The sequence below is a fragment of the Sparus aurata genome, chromosome 20, assembly GCF_900880675.1.
Source record: "Sparus aurata chromosome 20, fSpaAur1.1, whole genome shotgun sequence".
Taxonomy (NCBI): domain Eukaryota; kingdom Metazoa; phylum Chordata; class Actinopteri; order Spariformes; family Sparidae; genus Sparus; species Sparus aurata.
In genome coordinates, this window is record NC_044206.1 from 22,213,091 (window position 1) to 22,237,991 (window position 24,901).

The window sequence follows — 24,901 nt, forward strand, 5'->3', positions numbered from 1 at the left end:
ATCGCCTGAAAGGCTGAAACACGGACAGACATAAAACTTAAAATCACAAGTTTTACGTTATCTAACTAATGTACAAAACCTCCTTTTTGGACCAAGCTCACATATAAACATTGCATTCATGACAACTAGAACACAAGAGTCACAGGTGAAAATAAAAACACTTTATTAATCAATAAAAACAATTCTTGATTGCCAGCAAATATCTCAAAACAGAGGGAACTACATCCAAACTTAAAGCAGAGGGTGAGACTGTTATGGAGACATTTGACAAACTACAGAAATCGTGACGAACACAAACATGAAAATATTTACAGAACGAGACGGACAAAAAAAGTGCACTAAGTAGTAGCCGTACTAAATAGTTGGTGTCGCAGTGGGTTACACTGAGGTGAATGTTAACCAGAGTTTCATGCCTGAATATCACATTTAATGAGGACGTTTCTCCTTTCAGAACTTATTTTTTGGACATCATCTTAATGTTGCGACTTCTGTTCAGCCTCTTGTAAATATTCTAGCCTAACTGCTATCTCAGCTGCAACAATAGACCTATTTTTATCCTTTTTTTTTTCAAAAGAGGGTGATGTAACATGTACTGACAAAAACCTCATTCAAATAGACAAGTAATAGCACTTCTACTTCGAGAACATTTTTTCTTCAGTTCTCAAAACATTTAAAGTGAAGGTCATGAGATTGTGAAATAAAGGCATTCAAATCAAAGTGGCCACAACACACATCGCCATGTCACACATTCAGATAACCGTTTTCTTATCTCGTTAAACAGCTTGGCTCACTTTGTTATCAACACAAAAACTTAAAAACATAATATTTAAGCCAATACCTCGGCTTTACAGCAGTTAAAAATTTGCCTCCAGTGGCTTTCAGTTGGGTAAAGTTGGCAAATAAGTTACTTAAAAGGGATGTCGCTACACCTCAGTGACAATGAGCCTGTTTTTGGTTAAAACAAAGGCATCCGAGAGGAAAAAGAAACAAGAAATAATCAATAAGTGATCTGTTACCGTCTGGAGTTGGTGGTTATCACACAGAACTCTCTGCAGGTCCTGGCCCGTCACAGTATCTCGAATTCCCCTTATGATTACAGGCTCTGCGTGAAGTTTTTAACTTAACAAAAAAAAGGTGTAGACTTTTACATAAAGCTGATGTGGCTAGACCTATAACCTTGCTTATACTACAGATTATGAACAGTTAATAAGAGCCTTCCTAAACGCAGCTCCCGTATTTAAACCTGCAGCGAAGGAATAGCGACAGACACGGCAAAATGCATATAGCCAAGCCTTTTAAAGACAAATTACAGTGCTATGTATAATTTATAAGGAAGTTGATACATTTAGCAATGCAGTGCGCCTCCTCCCTAAAACATCCATCTGCCCCTTTTGCAGGACATCGCCTCCAGGCCTCTTTTAGCAGTGGCCAGCCCGGGGAACACTCAGCCTCTGACTCCTTCTTGTCTCAACATCCTCCCTCCACACATCAAACCCAATCTCTCAAGAGCCTTCTAAACTTAGATGCAACCGACAAACTGACTCGAAAACTGGAATTTGCGATACAAACCTACAGAATTAGAGTGCAGTGTTTGAGCATTTAAGATGTATTCGGATCAAGTGATGTGCACCATACAACCTTTGGTTAGTATAGGTGTTAATAGCATTCTAAAATGATGGACTTTCCTTTAACCTTTGGTATCTAAACTCTCACGACCATAGATGCTGTTCCTTGCCTGAAGATTTGCAACTTAAAAGCCTTAGTGACTATGAAAATCACTCAAAGTCTCCAGGGTGGGATGTGATCTGATAGTCCTTCGAAACCTTCCGTGCATAGGTACTCCAACCATCCTCGTTGAAAGTGTTCTTTTCCTCCCACCTTTTCTCAAAACCAGTCCCTCGTTTCACCCTACAAATCTTCACCGTCCTCGGTGGTTTGGTGCAAAAGGATCGAGAGCAGCTAAAATTCTTCTAATAGCTCAATTTATGTCCTTTTATATCCCTCCTCTCCTTGCTTATCGTTTCCCCCCCGTCTAAATAATGAAAAATCAGTACTCAAACGAAGAGCTACTTCTGCTTCAAAGTTGTTTTCCAGGAAAATAATGTAGGAACAGAATGAAAAGGGAGAAACTAATGCAGGAAGAGTAGTCAACAATGCCATTTTTCTACTCACCAGAATCTTCTTAAAGGAAAAAAGGACATCTCTCTTGCATCTGCAGAAATCTTTCTTACTGATTTAGCAAAGTTATAGAATAAACAGCAGTTTGCCACCCCTCACTTCTTTTTGTCTTTTTGTTTTTTCTCGGGCTTACGGTTCTGCTCTGCAGTTGTCACGCCACGGGGCATGATCAGCACGCTACCATCAGCGCTGTACTGGAGCGAGTACTCGCTGGGAGGATAGGGCCGGCCCTCCTCGTCCCGTAGCTGAGTGAACACCTCCTGGTACAGACTTTGCATCTTCTGCTTCATCTGCCGGAGGGAACGAATGCACTCCATCTTCTCCTTCAGCAGACGGGCCTTGTCGCGCCTCAGGTCTTGGACGCCCTGCTCCAGGTTTATGATGGTGTCTAGCTTGCGTTTGCGGCAGTTCTGGGCTGCCATCTTGTTCTTGCCGCGCCTGCGGATGTCGCGGATGAGGGCTAGCTGCGCTTCACTCAAGTGGTGCTTGGCCAGAAGCTCGTTAAACTCTTCAACAGGCAGGTTGATGATCTTTTCGTTGGAGAAGGGGATTTTCATGGCCCGGGCGCGGCGTTCATCGCGACTCGCGTGCTTGTCGAGCAAGTCCTGGTGAGGCTGAAGCTTTGAGTGCTGTTTGTCGCGGACAGTCTTCTTGCTAGTTGAAATGGCGAGCTCTGGGTGCTCAGTGAATGCAGAGGAAAGTGGCAGGTTGTAAGTATGATTGTGGCTGATGCCATCCAGCTGAGGGAGGCCGTGGAACTGGGAGGGATCTTGATAGCTCATACGGCAGAGCTTACTATACCCAGGCTGATAACCCCCAACAGCCCCCTCCTCCGTCTCTACAGTGGCAACCTCAGAGTCAGTGCTGTACCCCACAGCCCCCTCCTCTGAGAAGGTGGCAGATGTAGAAGAGGAAGACGCTGCAGACGAGCAGGATGTCTCAGAGCTGCTAGGAGAGGCCGGGCTGTGGCTGGAGTCCAAGGAAAGACCAGAATCTGATTCAAGCTCGTCCTCCAACTGGGAAGCTTGGGCCTGGCTGAAGCCCTCCTCCATGGCGAGGTCCAACAAGCTGATCTCATCGAGCATGGACTCCTCCAGCAGGGTGCTGAACGGATCGGGCAGGATGGGTGTGGATGTTACATTGTTACTAGAACTATTAATGGGTGGTGGAAGAAAGATCCCAGTCAGGTTAGTGACTCCGAACGTGGAGTTGATGTTGCTGGAGTTGCTGGAGGAGAGTCTGGGCACGGGGGTTCTTGGAGTGATGCTGACAGAGTCCAACTGGGGACTGAACATCTGGGGGAAGTCTTGGCTGCAGCTGGGGAGGGAGGCCTGGTGAAGGCTGACATCCTGGTTTACCGGTGTTGAGCCAGTAGAGAGTTCAAAGTTTCCCGCAGTGTTTGACTCAGGTGTCCCACTTGTGCCATTGACACTGCTGGAGCTGGAGTTGAGTGAAGTGTTGTTCACTTCCATTGCCTATGAATGGAAAGATTTAGTTAGAGGAAATAAACATATTTCTCATATTATAAAAAGGCACATTTTGTGCTAAATAATTATCAGACCAAAACTGTATCTTTCCATAGATTGGTGACATTGTTTCACAACTTGACACATTAAAAAAAGCACATTTTCTAGGCTTCCATTTATGCTTTTGCCCTAAAATGGTACATTTATTGATAGAGATGGATTTTTTTCCAATTTTTTCTTTGGGACCTACCTCCATCAGTTCCAAAAAAGGACCAACAAATATATCTCATGGGTAACAAGTGATACATTTTAAAAAGGGAACATACCTGTAGTTCCATGATGGCCATGATATCTTGCCACTGCTGCTCCAGGTCTAACTGTGGCTCTGCTGGGGGCAGCTGTGGTGCCAGAGGAAGGCCCTGAGATGTAGAAGGAGATTCTTCATTGGAAACTATTTCCGGGGTTACAACGGGAGCTGGAAACTAATTGAAAATGTCGTACACACAAAGCGAAAACACTGTAACAACTTCACGGTAGCATACATCGTGCTTTATAAGACTCAGTGCAAAACAAGACATTTTATGTTACCTCAGATTCTTCTCCAAAAGGGAAAGTGGCCTCCAACAGCCTCAAGCATTCTTGTAGAGACAGTGAAGTCTGTGTGCCGATACCTGGGAGCTGGGTAACAACAAAAAGAGATAAAATCAGAAGAGTTCTTTTAGGGTTATTCTGTATTCACACTGACGTTTTACAAACAACCACAGAGATGCAAACACGAGGTCATATTAAATGACAGGTAAGTGACTGGACACCTTTGCAGACTGTCCTGTCCTGACATGCTCTTAGCCAGAAATAATGATGAAGAGACCAAAAAATACACGTTTTTTATAGTGTAGTATTGTGGGAGGACAGTAAACTGAGTGTTCGCCTGCGTTTGACTCACTTTTTATTGAGGATCTGCTAAAATACAGAGTGGGACAAAAACCTCAGCGCACCTCTGTTTGAACTCTTTTTTTAGATTCTGACTGATCGGGAAAGATCCCTACACTTTGATGAATATGTTCATATTGTTGCCATGGTCACAATATGACCTTGCATAACCAGGCTATCCAGGAGTGTTTTTCCTGGGGAGGTTACTGGGTCAAAGATTATGGGTGATACTTCAGGTGCTCAATTGAACTAACATAGCTCAAGTGCCATAACAACTGATGCACCGGCGGCACTTTCAAGGCTTAAAAAGTGCTGTATTCACTTGATAAAGTCACTGGCCTATAGGAACAACATCCTGTTGCCATGCAAGAAGCTGGTTCCGGTTAAGTGGCAGGACCAATGTAAGTGGTACCAATAATTCACGCAAGTACAATGGGGGCATGGAATAAGGAAAGTATTTTATTTATACGGATCAGCAGATCGCTCTCTAAAGTGTTCATACTTTCAGCAGAGCGATCTCTATTAGTAGTTCTTTGAATTCAAGCTTAAATCATCTGTCACACAGTCCTGTGGTTTCACACCACAAACAACCCACACATGACTCCACCTGGAAACTAAACAACAGCACCAACCACAGCAACCTGAGACACCCTGAAGGAGAAGTGTACTCGTCTGAGCTGCAATCAAAAGAAAACTAGTTCCCAACTATTTTGATAACTGATAATATTTGCTGCTTTTCTTTGAAGAGTCTTTGGGTTTTGGACTGTTGGTTGGACAAAAGAAGCAAAGAGAAGACGTCTCTTTGGGCTCTGCAAGATCGTGATGAGAATTGTTTCCATTTTTTTGATGTTTTATGTACTAAATTATTCAGTTGCAGCTTTAGTGCTGGTGCTGTTTTTTACGCCGTTTGATTGAATGCTTCACACCAGCCCAAACCAACTGTACATCAGACTGTACATCATTTTCTTGTTTTGGCCTACTTAAAGCTCGGCTCGTCGAGACAGACCATTCTTTTAAATACAATATGAAAATCGGACCATCATTTATAGCTTTGCTTTTCCTTTATCAGTTTAGGTTCTTTCAAGATTACTTTTTGGGTTAACGATTCTGAAGGGCCGCTGGTCAACATTCAAATTCTCGTGAATGGTGAGCGCTAAAATACGTTTCATTCAATAGCATTTCAATACAATGAATGTGAACACAACGGACAGCTCTCCTTCCACTTTCTGAGACTTAACTCGTTGACTTGTGTGACTCAACAATTAGATGAAACTCTTAAATTCAAACTGGGCAATTTCACAAATGAACTCAATTATTCAGCCCACAATGGTGAATAGACTGACTGGAAATGTCTCCACATGAATAAAAACTCATATTCAGCAGACAGAATTATCTTTCATCACCAGTGTTCAGCTCCCAAGTCTCTATTTTCTTTTATGTGCTGTGAGACAGTTAAATGTACCACCTCCCACTAGATGGAAGACTAGGGTGTAGGGATCCATTTAGTCTACCAACCTGCTCTGGAATACTCTCTCCCGTCTCGCCGTCCACTGGCTGAGCTGCCCCTTGTAAGTTTACTCCATTTCTCCAGCTCTCTTGTTCCTCGTTCCCGTCCTTGTTTTCATGTGGGCTGGGCTTCTCCTCTTCGCTCTCCTTCTGACGGTTGCTGTAGTTGAACACTTCTCTTCCTGCACCAAGGTCGATGTCCTGTCGCCATAGGATGTCAATCAAGTCAATGTCCTGGGGAAACATATAGTAACCATTGAAAAATGGTACTGTGCAGAAAGAAATTTTTTAATAACAAGGTACTGTGATTTCAGTGTATTGGAATCTAACTAGTAGTGTTGCAAATGAAACCCAACATATCTGGGCTATTAACGATTTAAATTATTTACTTATTTAATCACACAAAAGCTCATTTTGGGCGATCATGTAACAGAGGTGCAGTCAGATGATGCATCCATGACATTAACACTTTGACATGGTCGTTCATGTGATTAGAAAGAAGTCTCGGGTTCAATACAGGCCCACAATGACTTTTGTGTCACCCCTTGGTCCAATGCATCAATATGGCCATTATGTGCAAGTTGTCTCATGGTGAAATCACCACTAATCATACACAGGAATGTTGTTCAAATGTATAAAAGTAAATTAAAAAGAAGAAGACTGTTTTCAAGGTTGGGCTCTCCTGAACAACATTAAATGAGAACAGACACACAGCTGTAGTGAATGTGACTCAACTGGTTTGACTAAAAATATCTGACATCTGATTAAAGGCCAGGGCTGTGGACAATGAGTACCACTGGTAAACCCATCTAAACTAATTACGGAGTACAGAATACTTGGTGTGTTTTACCCAGCATATTCATGAAACTGATACCAACTCCTTTCACAGCTAAATATACGTTATGTAGTTGTTAATAATGTATCTATGCTCATATCTGTGGCTTGTGATGATGGCTACTTGGATAACAGTTTGGGTTTATAAAACATGGTTAAATCCTGCTTGTCCAAGAGTGAATGTGGTGACAATAAAGCAACTGTCAAAAGGAGGTGTTTTCCCCCTCCACTTGACAGATGTTCCCCAGGTGTTAGCAGAGTGAAGGTAGAAACGAGCTGCAGTACCTCTTTGGTGAGGTCGTCATTGCCATCCCTGCTGCCCTGCTCCTGGTTGCCCTCTGGGGCCACAGCTCCCAGGCTGCTGTCCGCTGCGTTCAGGTTGTACGTGGATTCAGGTGCTCCACTTCCTCCCCTCATGGCCGGGGTAGCGTCAGGGTTGTTAACGTCCTCTAGGCCGGCCCCATTGTCCAGGGTGATGCTGGGGCTGGACTGGCTGCTGGTGGACACCACAGTCTCAGAGTCACGATGCACTAGCCAGGTGTTGAGCTCGGTACTGGGCACGGAGAGGCGATCCAGCTGGCGCACCTGGTTCAGCAGCCGTCTAGTGGTGAAGAAATGGTCGAGGTCCACACTCTTTGGATGGATGCCATAGCCGTCCAGCGTGTTGCGCAGGTTGTGAAACTGTGTCTGGGTGTAGGCTGAGCTAGGGCCCAGGATGATCTCTCTCAGTGGTGGCAGCTGATTGCTTAGATAGGTGTCAACGTCCACCCGCACCCCAATGAGACTCAGAAGGATGGTGAACTGAATCAGGCCCTCTGTGAAGTACTTTTTCAGGTAAAGCATTTCTTTACAAAGGAACAAAAGGTGAAAGTAAAAAATAAAAACAAAAACGGGGCCAACTACCTTGGATCAATACTTCCGTACGTGTATACATGAACGTAAAAAGTGGTTAAAGATAGTGAGGGGGAAAGGGTCTTCAACAGGATTCTAAATGTTTAAAAGGCATGTAAGATCCAAGATGGGGTGTCCACTCTGAGAGAGTCCAGTTTGTGCTCACAGCTTTGTTCTTCATAGGTTTCTCATCTTCCCATTCCTGACAAAAGTGAGAAATAACATTTTAAAGCTCTGCTGCAAACTACATTAGCTCAACATTATGATAACACTGCTTCCAGCCCTGAGACATGCAAGTCTTACCTACCTACATTTGCATTAAGCACATGTTAATGGAAAAAAAAAAAAAAAATCAGGACTTGCTAGCCCACTGCAACCACTCCATCCTCCCAAGACTAGAGAAGTGATGTCGGCTCGCACCGCGTAAAACCCTTTCGTTCTTGGATATTCAGCAGACCAGAGATGATGAACACAGAGCTTTAAGCATCACCCCACCCTTGACAGGACAACTACTTCTTGTGGGGGTTGCTGAAGGTGAATGAGAGAGTCGAGAAGGCTCGCTGGGCTGGCTAGCACACGCACCAACGACAACGTTAGGTGGCAGGCAGGGTCCCTCCCTCCTCTTGCACAGCTGCGCCTATCTTCGTCCTTATGACGTTAGCCGTTAGCTACCTTGTGTTTTGAGACCCGACTAAGGCTGTTACACCTTTTAACACCTTTTATTACCTATAATAAAGTAGCACTGATATGACGTTTCGCCTCATTAGCGCGTTCACTTGCATCTCTGTTTACACGAAAAAGTGACAGGTACCTCTATTTGTATTTTAAGACTACCTACTTCCGCTGTGGCTAGCATCACACAATCTCCCTAGCAACAAGTGGTGAGAATATGATTGACAAACTCTTCAGCCTATCACGAGCCTCGAGCGCGGTTACGACATATGACTCCAGCTACCCCCGGCCAATAGGAATAAAGCGTGGGAGGGGTTTTAACAAAATGCTAAACTACTATTGGAACTCAAAGACTATAATATTATGCTAGCCTTGGATGCTAGTTCGCCGCTAACTATCTTAACCACCCAACTACTTTGAAAAGTAACTTGTCTTAAAAAAGAAACACTACCGAATCCAGTCATTCACCCATAATTACTACTTATTCGTCCATGTGTCTGCACACGTTAGCGTCTGACATGAATCACTGCAATCCATGTCTCCGCTTACGCATTAGTTAATTGAAAACGTCTTGATTTAATACTTACTTACGCATGAAGGTTTTGCAACTGTGTCTTCATGCCCGAAAGTCCACTAGCGCCCGATAGAAGTAATCACGTCCCGTTTCATTAAAAGTTCCACAGTGCTGAGCGATATAGCATTCTCCAGCCTTTCCTCATTGAATGGCCCACCATGACTTGCAAAATTGCTAGCTGGCCCGGCTAGCCTAGCAGCAGCGCTTGACACCAAAACACGCTTTCACACAGAGCATGCGTAGAACATTCTAGTGGCAAGCTTTCATCAGCCGACTGAAAATTCCCCCACTGGTAATATTACACAGATTGTTCCGATTAAACGGCAAGAAACAGCTTATTTAATACATTTTAGTCCAAAATAATTCAAAATAACATCAATATTTGAAAACGTGTGGTTTTTTTGGTGTGTATTTACTGTTTTTTGTTATTCTAGGAAAAAAAATGTAGGATTATTTTCAATCAAATCCGCCTAAAGAATGTAAACTGTGAGAAGTAACTGTTAATTTGTGTTTTATATTGTAGTTGTCTACAGTGCAAGTTTTCCAAATCTTTTTTTTTTTATTCATGACTAAACTTAAGGTTACCCTGAATAAGAAATGTGTCTGCAATTATTTAAACTCATTTAAGCAGGATAAGTATGCCCTTTATGCTCTTTATGTATATCCACCCTTAAATAAAGTACTTCTACTGCATTTTAGATAAAGTAAGGTAAACTGGTGATCCCCTTCTATTGACTACACGGTTGAATAAACTCCTGTGTTGTTATTTGTAAATGTGTAGACAATTGTCTGTTGCCACTTTAAGTAAAAAAAAAAACAACTTTTTGTTTTATATAAAATAAAACAAAATGATCTATGCATTAAACACAAGTTTTACCAAGCTTAAAGTGGATGGATGCATTCATACATGGATAAACCAAAGTTTCGTCAAAACTCCAATAAACATACATACCTTTCACGTACAGTTCTAAAATGTCAAATGCTGCTTACTAAATGTAAATCCAGAAAATGTAAAGAACACATGAGATCTACAATTAAATACCACTTTTATTTCTCCAAGAAGATCATGATAAAAACAAATATTTTCTGTGATGTTAAGTTCACTATATATTAACCCCCATTATGTTGACAGGCCTTTTGTGGTATTTCTTTGAAATGTCGACTTCAATCTGCAAAAACAAAAACAAATTTAACATCAGGATTACTGTCAATACCGTGCAATATATATTCTTTTCTAAGTACGCATATATCAACATTGATATAATTTAAATAAAATATTATTTAAAATGTGAAGCTTATCTGCTTCTTATGTTTACAGTACTCGAAGAGGGGCGAAGAATGCTACACAATCTTCTCTTTCCAGTGAGCTGGACAGCTGCCAACCATGTGAGCATAAATAAATTAAACAGTAATCCAATACCAGTTTCTGGAGTTCCCGGGTGCGTCCTGCCAGCAGGTCAACACGAGGCTCCAGCCTGGACTGCTCCTCCAGGGCCTCCTGCCTTTTCTCTACCATTGTGGCACCCTTCAGAACCAGAATCTCCGCCTGCTTCATCTTCTGTCTCAACACCTCCGACACACGCTCCACATACCTGAACACATTTTGCACGGATTATATTCCTGCACTGTCTTCTTCACATTCTTTTTACTTTTACTATTATATTGTGTGTGTATGTGTGTGTATGTATCAGCTACTGGATGTCCAACATTTCCCTCGGGATGAATAAATTATCCATCTATCTATCTATCACATTTCGTACAAGAAATAATGATGATGTTGCTTCAGCTACATTAGATTCTGTGTATGGAATATCAAGACAATTTCTGCTGACTGAAGTTGATACTACCAGGATCAGTCATGGCAACATTACCGTGGCGAGGCCTGGATCATAAACAGGTGCTGCATCCTAAGAGAGGTAAGCCGGCCCAGAAGGTCCTGTACCCCTGACAGCATCTCTCGAATATGTTCGCGGGTTTGGCTTTGGATGACAGAAGGGGCCAGCTGGAACTGGCTCATAGCGACCACGTTTCCCTCCTCTCCCATCTCACTCACGCGCTGGGTTAGGAACACTTCCAGCTGTACAAACACATGAAACCAGTGTCACTTGTTTGGGATAAATCAGACAGATGGTCTAATCTATCATCCAAACACTGTCCAATGATTGAAATTATACAGTAAACACTGGTGGCCCTGCTTCAGCCAACTTTCTATCCCATATTTATTAATTTCCAAATGAAAAACTGTTTGACAACACAGAATTATAATTGAGCTGCAGAGAACTGTTGAGCTGCAGAGATGTCCTGAACTATAAATCTTGATCTCCGGATGTAAGAAAACATGTTCCTTTGATGCAGACCCCAAGAAACGACACAGCATTTTGATTTCAAATGTAAATTATGATGCAAACATGAACATCCCCGCTAACTGTGATTCATACCGAACTGCGATATCCGTCTAAATAATCACAGCATGCTTTTTCAATCACATCACAGAACCCCACTGTCAACTTAAAAAGTAAAACAGATTAAAACAAATACTGTAAACGTATTTCACTAATATTTGTGATACATCCACAGTCTTTCTTGTATTTGCAGCAGCTGGTTTTGACTATGCAGATGTAAAAACTGATTTGTTAAACACTAAAGGTTTACAGAGCCTGCATTAACTGTTTTCGCCACTTGAGGGCAGTGGAAACAAGCTGAAAAAACTATACTGGCATATCATTATATAAAGTTGATTTTGAGTCCTGTTTGTGGCCACATTAGGAATGCAAGTCCAGTATTCACTAACAGGTGGTTTAAGGGGCCTTTTAAAGCTTTTTGCTATAAACAGCTGCCTGTTGTGGCTGAAAATGACTATGAGGGCAATGAAAGTGAACCAAAACAGTAACATTGTAAGTTTGAGTTGAAATGAGATCAAGCTCCATAGAGCTCAGAGGGCTGCAGATTTTGGTGATAATTCTCTGTGTTTCTATTCCCTACAAGAATGTCTTTCACATAGCTAAGTTTTCTGTAGATTTCATTATAATATTATTTAACAAAATAATATAAATGGGTCTTGGTGAAACATAATACTAAAATGATCCCTGGCTGCAGGCATGCTTACATTCTCCATCTCTTTGTTTGTTTTATGACTATGATAGCCATTGTGAAGACATTATCTCATACACAAAAGTCAAGATGAAGCAAAGTCTCACAGGGGTTGTATGACAGTAAATGACTTTACCTCCGTGAGCTCATCGATGAATTGGCTGCGTGACTGTGAGTTCTCCAGTATACTTAAGGCATCCTCACCCCTCGCCACACCGTCAGGACCTACAAGCAAACAGACATTTCAACAGCTGAGCATGTCAGAATTCAAGTGAATGGCAATTTATAATAAGAAACGTAATTACAGTCTGTGCCCGCATCCACAATTTCAATTTCAATGGGAGCCGCTTCACTGTCACCCCAGTCGATACCACCAGCATCCTGTCAAAGGAGAGAGACAGAAGTTGGTGTGTTAGAGCAGTGGTCCTCGACAGTTTCTGTGTGATGTTCAGATGGACTTTTTCTCTTTTCCTGGTTCTAAAGTTATCATTTTCTGAACTAACCAGACTGTTCTACTTGTTCTTATACTTGCCTTTTCCCACTTAGTCATTATAGTCACATTACTGATGATTATTTATCAAAAACCTCACTGTCTTTACATTTTGTCAAAGCACCAATAGACATCCTACAATACTGTCACAATGTCAATATCGAGGTATTTGGTCAAAAATATTGTGATATCTGATTCTGTTGTCCAGTCTTAACCTTTAAAAGTGCTTTTGAGTATGTATTGTCAAAAAATATTGCAATATATTTTCAAGGCCATATGGCCTAGCCGTACTACAGATAAATAGTTTAATAATGTAAGTGAACACAAGCTATGTATATTAGATCAAAATGTTCAGGTGTCTTACCTCAGAGCTTGGCTCCACACTGATGCCCCAGTCTATTCCACCCTCTACTGTGATGCCTGAAGTTGCATCCTGGGTATCTGTACCAAAGTCACCCCAGTCAATCTAAAGCAAGTTCAAGAAGACAACAAACAAAGACAAAGTCAGTGGTGAGAATAATCAGTAAGTAATTGACACATTAACATATCTATCTGACCTATTCTGGCATTTGTTGAATATCTCACAACAGTTACATGAGTCCTGGGGCTGTATTAGATCATTTATATCACTCGTGAATTTGATTTGGAACCTTGATCATTTGAATTAAAGCTTTGAGCCGTAAAGTAAAAATAAAGTCAATTTAAGGAGAATTTACGAATGAAAAAACAAATAAAAACCCAAATATCTTGACCTGGGTGATTTCCATCAATATGTAGACTGGAGCTTTCTATTATGTTAAATTATTAAAAATACAGAGACAGTAAAACCAACCGTATCATCTGTGGCTGTATCAGGAGGAGCTTCTTCCACAACTGGCCTCTCAACAACTGTGGGGACTTTCCCCGTTCTCCACTCGTAAAATGTTGCGTTTCCTTTCTTCTGGGCAAATGTCAGCAGGGGCAGGACTGGTTCTGACCTAAAAAAAGATAACAACATGTGAGCACATGTGATAAAAAGTGAAAAAATCCAGTGGTTTTTGGTGTCTGAAAGAGCAGACGAAAGGTTGCATGGTTGCTGTATCGTGTTAGTTATGTGTATGTATACTAAAAACATTATAATGGACAGACTTTGTGACATATGATAAAGTAGATAAAAGTACATAAGCTGACTGCATTTTGAGAATATACTCACCACTCGCATACAAAGTTTGTGAAAGCAGTATAAAGTTTAATGTGCTCCTCTAACTTCGCCGCATCCTTCCCGACTTCCTCAAGAACTGCAGGTAAGTCTTTGACCAGAGCCTGAAGCTCACGAGCCACATTTTCTCCCTGTCAGAGGAGACAAAGTCAAGCGACAGGATGAGAGTCTGAACTAGCATCGTGCCATTTAATAAAAGGCATACTGTGGAATTTATTTTGTGTTTTAAATTTCTCCTGCAGACGTGTATGTTCCTGCACTCACTGTGATGCCGTACTGTTTGCAGGCAGCGTAGTAGCGTTCCCTCAGGTCTGAGGCTGAGCTCTGGCACTCCACTTCCCGTCGGCTCAGCTCCTGCTGCAGCTGCTGGGCTTTGGCCAGCTGCTTCCTCAAAGCTGGACCTTCATAGCTCACATTGCGACTCAGCAGGCTGGCAACCTCCGCTGAGACCCACGAGAGATTTTGTTTTATTAAAGAATGCTATACATGGAAGTTTTTCATTTCTATAGCCGGATGTTAATACCCCTCATCCAATAAAGTTCTCTGTTTAACAGTTAAGTAAAAGACAGCTTTAAGACTTTCCGGTTTCTAGGAGAATAATGTTGGAACTGAAAATCAGTTTATAAAAAATTCCCTTGGTGTGCACAGGTTTTGTCATACTATGAAAAATAAATAAATATGTTGGTATGTATAGGTTTCCTTTCTTTTTAAAGTGCACTCACCCAAATAGACATTATCTGCCTCGTAAAGGGACACAATCTCTTGCCAATCCTGTGACAAACAAACAAAAAAAAACATCATTCAAATGTCTATTTAGAGATAACCGTAGGTTTTTTTTCCGTAGAGGAACATAACACACAGAAATCACTGAAAAGCGCTTTTCTTGTGATAGAAATTAGAAACTGACAAAGTGAGACAAAGTTTGTTTGAATTGTCTCACCTTCATCCTCTGAGATGAATATCTGCCAAAGATATTCTTTGAGGAAGCTTCAGTTCCCTTCAGTATCTCCACTATCCTCAAGCAGTGGAAGTAGTGAATGTCTATCAATGAAAACAAAGAAACAAAACAAGTTTGCAAATTTTGTGGACAGCAATCAGCAAACAAACTGACAACACAGAAATTAAGCAACATTACATAACAATACACATATTAACTCAGCTGATTCTGGGCTTTAATATGGCAACGAATTACACCTAAATTAAATGCAAACATGGTGAAAAGTTACATTAATATAGGAACACCGTTCCAATATAGGAACACCCTTGTTTTTGGACAAAACCCAAAACCTGTGTTGCAACCTCTGTACCTCTGTGTCAGTATGTCATAGAATCACACTTACACTTCTAGAAAAAACTTGAGGGTGTTACCTTTCCACATCCCTGAGTCTCAAACTATGTGGGAGCTGTCATGCTTTTAATTTCGGTATGTCATTTTGGAAAAAGAACCTTAAAATGGGGGCGTTCATTAAGTGGTTAACTTCAATTATATCTTTGTAATATGTGACACAAAAATGAAATGAATGAGTTCTTGTAAGTAGAAAGTACTATAATGTTTCCATGTAGTAAAAATATCCAGCTGCTCAGGAGATTCTTTGAGGATTCTAGAAATACCTTCAAAACATTGGTTTAATGGTTTAATCTGGGGCTATAAGAGACCTACAGGAGCCGGCGAGAAGCTGCTTGATCTCCTCGTTCTCTGGCATGTCCTGGATGGCAGCGTTGATCTTCTCCCTGATAATTTTTACTGCACTCTGCCATTTCAGATTACAGTGACGTCGATCCAGCAGCCAGTCTGTGGACACAGAGAGATTCAACAACATTAATATCTGTGGATCTGGCATCATTTGACTCATCTGTTGCAGGCAACAGCTGGTTACAGATCAGCTGGGCAAGAAACATTTGGTTCACAGTAACATATGGAATTAACAGCTTGTATTTCTATTCGTGTCTTTTGACTTACCCAAAAGCTTGCTGGTCTGTATGTCGATGGGAAGGTTTTGAATATTCTGGTGGAGTGAGAAAACCGTCCAAACATTAGCAATTGACACTGTTTTCCTCCACTTTTGTGCCACTTACTTGAACAGCGAGAAAATACTGAATTTCTTTCGCAGCTTGTAACGTTGAACAACTTCAAAGAAAACATAAAAAAGTCTCAACAAAGAGGACAAAGGACTTCATTAATAATCTTTGTGAAATTTACATTTTTCAGTTAACTGGACTTTGACTGTGTGACAGCTAGCTAGCAAGTCGTTAGCTAGCACGCTAATAAAACGGAGACAGAGTGACTTAATTTCATCTTACCTCCATTTTCTCGTCACTTCTTCAAAACGAAAACACTTCCAAGACTTTATGGCTTCATTTTATGTTTACTTAAAATGTTGTAATGCAGGATTCTAGTCACCATCCGCTTTTCACTGTTTATGACACGTTACGAGAAGGAGAGCCAATAGAAGGAGGCGATGTTACATGAGCGAGAAGGATTGACCAATAATATGTCACTATGCTGAGCGCGGTAGCTGATTGGTGGGTGGTTTAGATCCGGATTTGCTGCAGTGTCAGAGTACGTCGGTAGAGGGCGGTGTTGTCCTGCAGCTGTCTGCAGGCTCTGACATGAGAATGAGTTGTTTTTAAGGCCTGTCATGAAAATACATGTATTTACCTGTTTGGAACATTTATATTTCAAGTTTCTATCAAGTTTCATGTCGGTCAGGACGTAAAATTGCAATTAATGAGATTAAAAAAATATATAAAAATATAAAATGAATTGTTTGATTAACAAAATGTAATCCCTCTGTTTAATTCCTTTAAGGGTAATTGGAACTTGTACTACTACAACTGCTACTACTACTAATAATAATACCTTGAAACTGTGGAATTTTCCGAAGTGTTTTTTTGTATTGTGAACATCTCTATATTATTGTGTTTATTGCATAGGCCGAGTGGTATTTCACTGGTGCAGCTGGTCAAGTGGGAGTCATTATTAACTACTTTATTATATGTACACAGTCAGGTTGTGCAGGTCAGTGGTTTTGTCTGAGGGGGATGATAATCATGAGATGATTATTTGTAGAGGAGACACACATCTCATTTGTTGGACTTTTCTTTTATCCTTTCTTTTTTAGTGTGAAATATTAAATCATTTTAAATATTTTGGGCCAGGAGAAGTTATTTAGATGGAGCAAATTCAGAATTTAGAGGGGAAATGTGTCTTTGGTGGACCTGCTAGCAAATCATAGATATTATGAGTGAAAGGAAACCTTTCTGTTTGTCATCTCTTTGTATCAGTCTGTACACAAATCTCTTGTATGATGTCACTGAAAACCAAGAGAATAACACAATACTATGGCTCGAACACTGCCATTATGTCCCTGCATGTACAGCAGCTGCTGTCGTGCCTCTCAAGTGGCCTAATTCACGTCATTTGAATGGTAACCAAACTTGCAAAGTAAGCATCCATTCACTTTCCGTGCTTTTACACAAGCCATGCAAAACATCAGGGACATTCACCTCATTCAGGTGATCTTTCTCTCTGTCTGTTTCTCTGTCTTTAGTGTTATGCAACAGGAACGTGAAACTCAAACTCTTTATTCTGCGTCCAAGTTCCACATTAAAACAAGACGGAGGCTGATAAAAAGGGAATATATTGGCAGTTAGGAAAGCCGCTCACTTCTCAAGTTCACATTAACTCTGATGCCAGTAATCTCGATGTGGACTTTGCTGGAAAAAAAAAAAAAAAGGTCCCATCAAATCACATGGTTGCAACATTTACTCACTCATGCACTTAGCTGGGCTGGCTTTAGGTGTGCGTGTGTGTTTCAGGAGGGTGTGTGCTTTAGAGTGGAGAGTACAGAGGGACAAGGTGAGAGAGAGAGAAAGAGAGAGAGAGGCATAGAGAGAGAAGGAGAGAGAGAGAGAGAGATGCTGCACCTGTGCACGGTCACCTGAGAAGAAGAGTTAAAGAGAAAACACAGAGGAGGTAAAGAATTTGTGAGCATGGCGGGACAGTTTCGCATCTGACAGAATCTCCTCCAACCAGCTCGTCTTCAATAAGGTAAAAACACACATTTGTGCACCTTAAAGCTGTTTTATGTCTCTATTATGCGACAGAACCTCTTCCTTGATGACAGAATGTACATTTGCATAAGAGTACATCCAGTAAACACAGCCTTATATGGTTATTGGTTTGGCTTATTGACAAGCATCCAGTAAACACATTATACTAAAAAAAAATGCAACATATCAGACTTTGTCAGGCAAAGAATGAAATGGAACGAGACTCATTTCCTTCGTTGTCCTTTGTGTTTTCACTGTCCAACCATCACCTGGAAGATTTAGTTATCTAATTTGCCCATTTTTAAACTTAAGTGATGGTTCCAGGTTCTAAAATGTGATAATTTGTTTATTTTTGTCATCTTACATTTATAGAGAAATTAATATTTTGGGGTTTTGGACTGTTTGGTGAACGAAACAAGACATTTTACATGTCATCTTTGGATATAAGATACTATTTACTGATGTTTGATAGAAAAAATACTTAGATGGATTCATCAAAAATATCTGTGGTTGGAGCTAAAAGATGGAGTCGTTGTCTTAACCTCTTAAACCCTGCTGGATTGGACAATTGATCAATCGTTACAGCTGCAGGTTGTGTTGAAAAACACTGCACAAACCCACAGAAAATGATTACAAATTTTAAGGAAGAGCCCAAATTTGACAGAAATATGAAATATGCCAGGTTGGACGAAGAGAAACATATAAAACAACACACAAAGCTTCTTGAATTTTCCTTTAAATGTGATAAAGCATCGCGCAGCTGCAATGACGTGTTTGGGAGAAACATTTACATACGAAAACTTTCATCTTAACATCATTTTTTCTGCCAATAAAGCTAAAATAAGCCTCTAACTAGTAAAGAAATATTAGAAACTAGGATCAGAAAACGGCCTCGGGCTATTCCAGCTGATGTCACTGCTCTGCTGTGTGGTGTTTGAGCAGGTTACACTGTTTGAGTAAGAAAATTAAACCATCCTTAATTTCCAGACTTCCACAAACTAATAAAGATGACATAGTGATGAATTCATCAAGACTTCATCAGGATTATTTAGCACTCAAAGAAAAGTCAGATATCTTTGACTTCTATGTCCACAAAAACAAACAATTACACATAATCTAGACACTTAAACTGAAAAAGAGAACCTGTGGACTCTTCATCAACTCTTTCAACTCTGCTGTTACGGGTCAACAAGTGAAGCTGGCACAGGAGACGAAACCTGAGAATCTAATGAACCCGCGGCTCGATTGTGAGGGCAGCACAGCGCGTGGTGCCCTTGGAGTCTCCTCTCAAACACTGCGCTGTGCTGCTGAAAGGCTCTGCAGCTGGTTAGTGATTTCCAAACGTGGCCATGCACAGCGCTCCCTTCCTGCTGTGATCTGTGAGGCTGAGCAGCTCACCCACACATAACAGAATACATGGTGACTTATTAAAGAGAACTACGGAGGGCCTCCTTTATGTCAACAGGGCTTTTTGTCTCAAAGGTCACATCTAAGTCAAACACGGAATACTAAAAGAAATATGTGTGCATATTGTACCGCCGTGGTCTCTTACTTAAGGCGGGTGTGAAAGTGCTGCTCGAGCCCTCGGAGCGACTTTGTTCTGCAGAAACCGACGAAAAGTCAACAACACCATGTTAATGCTCTGCACACACTCGCCACAGAGGAACCTGTCTTTTGTTGGAGACGAAACACGTGTGTGCTGCTAAATTTAGCTGGAAAAGAAGGAGAATTCTTGGGGAAAAGGAAGTTCTCTTTAATGGAGTAAAAGGAACAGTTCACCCAAATATGACAATTCAGTAATTATACCCTCAGTGATGGAAAGTCAGGTGAGGTTTCGTAGTGCACAAGACATTTCTGGAGCTTCACAGCAAAACAGCGTTGCAGCGTTCTCTTATACAACTGAAGCAGATGGGGACTTGTTTAAAGATGTTCAGAAACATCTGAAAAAGAAAACATAAATTGGATCCATACAGCTTGCCTGGTGTAATCCAAGTCTCCATGAAACCACAAGTATTTACATCCTCGACTGGGTTCATGCTAACGCTTGTAGCTTAGAAGCAACAGGGAAGATTTCAGCTCAGAAAAAGTAAATAAATAACATTTTCAAATCAATTCGGGATCCTCTGGTGACTTTGATTATGCCAAACGAGCTGCAACAATCTAACAACCAGTAGATTCTTTTTCCTTTTGGTTTTAAAACAAACCCCCCAATAGTTTCATCCGAGAATGCTGCAGCGCCGTTTTGCTGCGAAGCTCCAGAAATGTTTTGCGGGCCAGAAACCTCGAAACTTCACCTGACTTTCCTTCAGCATGAGTAGATAATGACTGAATTTTAATTGTTTGAACTGTTTGTTTATTGCTCGGCCTCAGCAGCTGCTGGAGAGCTCATAAAAGTTCATTTAGGTCGGAAACACTACCTGCGGCCGCGGTGTGTGTAAACAGCCAGGTCAGAAAATAGGTGTGATTGAGCAACAAGTGGCCAAGAAGTAACATGAGGTTCAGACTGATGAAGCAGAAGGGCCTCTGATGTAAACAGCGTTTAAATACCATTCAACCCCATCACAACATTACATCAAAATTCCCCTAAACTTTTCTCTCTTGAACCTTGGCACAACTTCTGCTTGCCAGGTGTGTCACACGACATGCCTCAGATAAGAGTAAGATGAGGGTTTCAGCTGAAGGGCATGGACGGTGTATTTGCATAGGTGCTCCACGGTGAAATGGCCAAAGGAGGATTCGTGTGGGTAGTATATTTGCTTCCTGTCCAACCCTCATAAAATAGAAATCACAGCCTTTGTGAAACTCATAAACTTTGGTTTCATAAGCTACGTTTTATTCACAAGCTATTTATATATCAGAGCTCGGAGTTGAACCAAGTTTAAAACCCATTTATAAAAATGAAAAATCTGCTGACATAAGAGGCAGAATTTGGACTTATAGGGGCAAAATGTCAAAATTTGAGTTTAAAACTTATAAAGTAGATAATGAAGTTAGCATGCTAACTCGCTAGCCCTAAGGATGGAAACCTCCGACTTCTGGTGGTCCAAAGCGCCTGTGCTGGTGTTACAGACACCAACACTTCCTCAGCACTCTGAGCCTCCAGTCCAGGTAGAATTGAGTACCATAACAGGAGCACTAGCTGCACTGCTAACTGAGCTAACTGGCTAATGGCAGCTATATTTATCAGCAGTTAACTCTGGTGGTTTGACTTGATTGTTGTCTCACATCATGCTCCTTTAAACTTGTGTTAGACATTTTATTGGGGAGATACAGTCGGGAAACATGGCTCCTGCAGCCTTAACCAAATCATGATTTTTTCATGTTTACCTTTGATTTATTATTTTATTACTGATTAATCTAGCAATTATTTTCTTCATTAATCAATTAATCGTTTGGTCTGTAAAAATATGTAAACTGTAAAAAAAAATCCCTCTTTTTGTCAGACCAAGACTCCAAAACTCAGTAATAATCAATTAACTGTAATTTAGGGGCAAGAAAAGCAGCAATTTCTCACATTTGTGGCATTTTTGCTTTAATAATAACTGAAACGATAAATCAGTTATCCAAATAGCTGGTGATTATTTCCTGATGGTGCATCTGAAAGGTAAAAAAAAAGTGGTTTGACAAAAAAAATAATCAAATCAAATCAAATCAAATCACATAATTTGATAAATGATCTTAACTTCAAAGTCAACTCCTTTAATAGATTAATTATGCTTCAAAAACAGGGGTTTTGTGCTGTTCTTAGTAATGTTAGGCCTGTTTACAAATTATATTTCAAACAGCATATCATGAAACTTTTTATGACACTCAACACTATCCAAATGTCACATGTCATCACAGACTCAGTATGCATTCAATAAGGAAGTTATTTTAGCAATATGAATACCAGGAAACAGATAATCACAATAAACTCTGTTTACATGTGGCCATAAATCTGAAAGACTTGATCTGGAATGATAAACAGATAATCCAGAGGTTGTTTGTTTCTGCCTCACTTTGCCGTTAGATAACAGACTCCTGGTTCAGCATTAAGACATACTTGTGCTTCCTCATCACTCGAAACTGACTTCATATCAGATCACACGGGAGGGGACAGAGGATACTCCTCAGATGCTCATTAATTTATCAGGTGAGAGCAGAGTGTCAGGTGTCCTCCCCCCCGACAGGTGACACCTCGTACTCACAGAGTCCGTCCAAAGTCAGCGTCTGCTGTCTGAAGACGAGGAGACATGTGAAGAGGAGAATACAGCGTCATGTCTGTGGTGATCATAATAAGAGAGTGATGTCACGTTAAAAACATCAGGTTCAGGTATAATCAATAAAGCCTGCAGCACCAATCAGGACTGTGATGAAGCTGATTTTGGAATTATAATCAAGGTTATGGTTGTTTGTGGGAAGAGTGCTTAGTGATGGAATGTAACTAAGTACTTTCGACACTAATATTCATTGACTTCATTCATTGGAAGTTACTTTCAATACTTACGTACAATTTGTATCAGACACTTAAAGACTTTTACTCAAGTAATATTTGTACGGATGTCTTTTAATTTTATAGAAATATATTTTAACACAATATCTTTACTTTTACTCAAGTATTTCCATTTGATGCAACATGCCTCTACTCCACTAGTTATTTGACAGCTGTAGTCACTTTACATATCAACATTATACATATGATATAAGAATTCATTTTTTTATATGGTGTATTGCTTTACAAAGACAGAAAAATAATTTCATGAGTAAAACTCTAACAATATAAACATTTTTTCACCATATTAAATACTTTTACTTTCAATTCTTTGAGTACATGTGACTGATAATAATTATGTCTTTAACTCTGAATACTTACTGGAGACACTGGTTGTGTTAAAGTCACCTACATAACTGTTGACACTGCAGAGATGCTGCTGCTGCTGGAGGTCGTTCAGTGCTCGTAAATGTAAGATTGCACTGAAGTTAACAAACTGTTCAGGACTCGGGGGGGAAAATCCGGATTTTAAAAACGCTGAGGTCAAAAGTCCAAATTCTCCAAAACCAGAAATGTTTAACTAACCGCCACGAGGAGTCTGTGAAACCTTCTGTGTAATGTTATTAATTTACCAAAAATCCCAGTTTGATAAAAAAAAAAAATACATAATGATAATTGAAACTTGACCTTTTACAAGCTTCCGGATGAGTGGATATATTTTGCTCGGTTGTCATGGCGATGGTTCTGTTGGGGTTGTTTAACCATCGTCTTTGTTCGGACACGTTTTATGGTGAGATTTATTTGGTGTATTCATTTACAAGATTACAACAAGGTGACTGTGGAGTTTTTTTTATTATCATTTTCAGCCAGTCAATATAAACTTTATTTATATAGCACATTTCAAACAAATCAAACACAAGTGATTTAGGTGGGACTTCAGAAAACAGTGGATTGAGACACTAATGCACACACGATGAAATAAAAACAAAGCTGTTGAATAAAGTTGTAAATTGTGTTCTCAGTAGATTTTTATCTCCCTACATGAAGGTCAGAGTGACATGACACACAGACAGGGGGAATCTGTGTGGTTCATCCCTCTCTTATTAGTTGAAATCGATATTTTTGGTCATAAAATTGTTCCGATTTAAAGATATATAGTTAAAAAAATACCAGAATTGACTTTTGAACCCCACTGTAAGTCATTTGTGTGTGGCTGTGGGGTAAAAACCTCATTCTCCTGCAGAGGAAATCACCTTGGTGTCCTCAGCTGTAGCTACATTGGACTTCAGGGAGGCAATTTGATCGCTTCAATAAATTGTATTTATTGAGGAAACAGACATCTGAAATGTGGCGCAATAAAGCGGCAAGCTGAGGAGGAACTTCCTCATTCTGCTGCTGGACATTTGATTTATCTTTTATTATTTTAATGACAGGTAAATAAGAGATTGTGTTCTCCACAGTCCTAATTGTGCGTGTGTGCCCTTCAGGTCATTCGTCCAGTCTCTGTTGGTGCCATGGCTGACCCAAGCTGGTGGAAGCTGACCTTCTCACGCAAGAAGAAATCTGAGCCCAAAGTCCTGTATGAGATCCCGGCTGAGTACGGCAGCAACACCGGACACAAAGAGCACTCGAGCAACAATGCCCCCCCTGCAGACCACCTGGACAGCCAGTTCAACGCCAGACTGGAGAAGATTGTAGATAAATCTGCTACCAAGGGTCGCCACGTCAAGGTGTCCCACTCTGGACGCTTCAAGGAGAAGAAGAAGGTCCGTGCCACGCTGGCCGAGAACCCAAATCTGTTCGCAGAGAACAACCTCAGCGACGAGAACCATAAAAACAAGACTGACAAATAGCAGAACGCACATACTTGATCACAAATGTGTCATATATCAGCGTCACACAGGCTGAAGTACATACAAGCACAACCATGTGGCACTACATGTGCAAGCTGGATAAACACCCGTTACCCAGGCACCACACCCAGGTCGATACTGGAACCAGTGGACTCACACCTAAACAAACAGCTGGTATCAGCAGACGACCATTTAAACGAAGTCCTGCAGACATTTTTCCCTTCTCCTCTCTCACTTTCTGTTGCTCACGCTGTTGTTATTTATCTTCAGAAATGACATGAAGAAAAAAAAAAGTCACTCTGCCCGTCCTCATGAAAACGTCCTTCTGAATGCGCATTACTGTAAATTCCGTTTTTATTTTTACTGTAAAGGATGAAAAGTTTTGGAATCATACTTCCTTTTTTTTATGTCTTATTACACAATCAAAACACGGTTAAAGATTTTTATGACCAAAGCAAATAGAGACTTCTTTTAACTTTTTAATCAATGTGTATAAAATATTATTGATGGAAAATGTATTTTAAAAAATGCTGTTTGTATAATCTTTTCTGGAATCCTGTAGTAAAAAAAAAAAATGAAACATAAATAAATGTAGTTTGTTTTTAATACATGTTTCAAGATGAGTTAATATAAAAGAGCACGAGGTTATGTCACAACCGTTTGAACGTGTGGATCAATGATTTAAGAGTGTGTTT

The 24,901-nt window shown here is 40.5% G+C and overlaps 3 protein-coding genes and 1 long non-coding RNA gene across 9 annotated transcripts; 2 read left to right on the forward strand and 2 right to left on the reverse strand.

Annotated features, from left to right (window-relative positions):
- Nucleotides 1-139: 139 nt before the first annotated feature.
- nfe2l1b (nfe2 like bZIP transcription factor 1b) lies at nucleotides 140-9,206 on the reverse strand. Of its 5 annotated transcripts, none has more exons than XM_030399630.1 (6): nucleotides 8,117-8,683; nucleotides 7,200-8,007; nucleotides 6,090-6,314; nucleotides 4,233-4,322; nucleotides 3,971-4,126; nucleotides 140-3,653 (listed from the first exon to the last, which is right to left on the reverse strand). In XM_030399630.1, the coding sequence occupies exons 2-6, from the start codon at nucleotides 7,755-7,757 to the stop codon at nucleotides 2,274-2,276; spliced, it is 2,409 nt and encodes an 802-aa protein (XP_030255490.1). In that variant the 5' UTR covers nucleotides 7,758-8,007; nucleotides 8,117-8,683; the 3' UTR covers nucleotides 140-2,273. The 5 variants fall into 5 exon arrangements, with proteins under 5 accessions (XP_030255490.1, XP_030255489.1, XP_030255488.1 ...); XM_030399629.1 differs by having other exon boundaries at nucleotides 8,113-8,683; XM_030399628.1 differs by lacking the exon at nucleotides 8,117-8,683 and adding an exon at nucleotides 9,069-9,206 and having other exon boundaries at nucleotides 146-3,653.
- A 3-nt stretch (nucleotides 9,207-9,209) lies between these two features.
- Nucleotides 9,210-10,803, forward strand: LOC115570867 (uncharacterized). Its single transcript, XR_003981827.1, has 2 exons — nucleotides 9,210-9,343; nucleotides 10,370-10,803. It is a non-coding gene; the product is annotated as an uncharacterized LOC115570867 (long non-coding RNA).
- cdk5rap3 (CDK5 regulatory subunit associated protein 3) lies at nucleotides 10,081-16,293 on the reverse strand. 2 transcript variants are annotated; one of them, XM_030399632.1, is made up of 14 exons: nucleotides 16,131-16,293; nucleotides 15,790-15,835; nucleotides 15,490-15,621; nucleotides 14,770-14,870; nucleotides 14,552-14,600; nucleotides 14,094-14,272; nucleotides 13,824-13,960; nucleotides 13,464-13,608; nucleotides 12,996-13,097; nucleotides 12,447-12,522; nucleotides 12,278-12,366; nucleotides 10,923-11,128; nucleotides 10,472-10,643; nucleotides 10,081-10,220 (listed from the first exon to the last, which is right to left on the reverse strand). In XM_030399632.1, exons 1-14 carry the CDS (start codon nucleotides 16,134-16,136, stop codon nucleotides 10,155-10,157), a joined length of 1,506 nt encoding a protein of 501 aa, XP_030255492.1. In that variant the 5' UTR covers nucleotides 16,137-16,293; the 3' UTR covers nucleotides 10,081-10,154. The 2 variants fall into 2 exon arrangements, with proteins under 2 accessions (XP_030255492.1, XP_030255493.1); XM_030399633.1 differs by lacking the exon at nucleotides 10,081-10,220 and having other exon boundaries at nucleotides 10,502-10,643; nucleotides 10,899-11,128.
- A 1,332-nt stretch (nucleotides 16,294-17,625) lies between these two features.
- On the forward strand, nucleotides 17,626-24,862 carry prr15lb (proline rich 15 like b). The gene is made up of 2 exons (XM_030399437.1): nucleotides 17,626-17,880; nucleotides 23,841-24,862. Exon 2 carries the CDS (start codon nucleotides 23,868-23,870, stop codon nucleotides 24,204-24,206), a length of 339 nt encoding a protein of 112 aa, XP_030255297.1. The 5' UTR covers nucleotides 17,626-17,880; nucleotides 23,841-23,867; the 3' UTR covers nucleotides 24,207-24,862.
- Nucleotides 24,863-24,901: the final 39 nt, after the last annotated feature.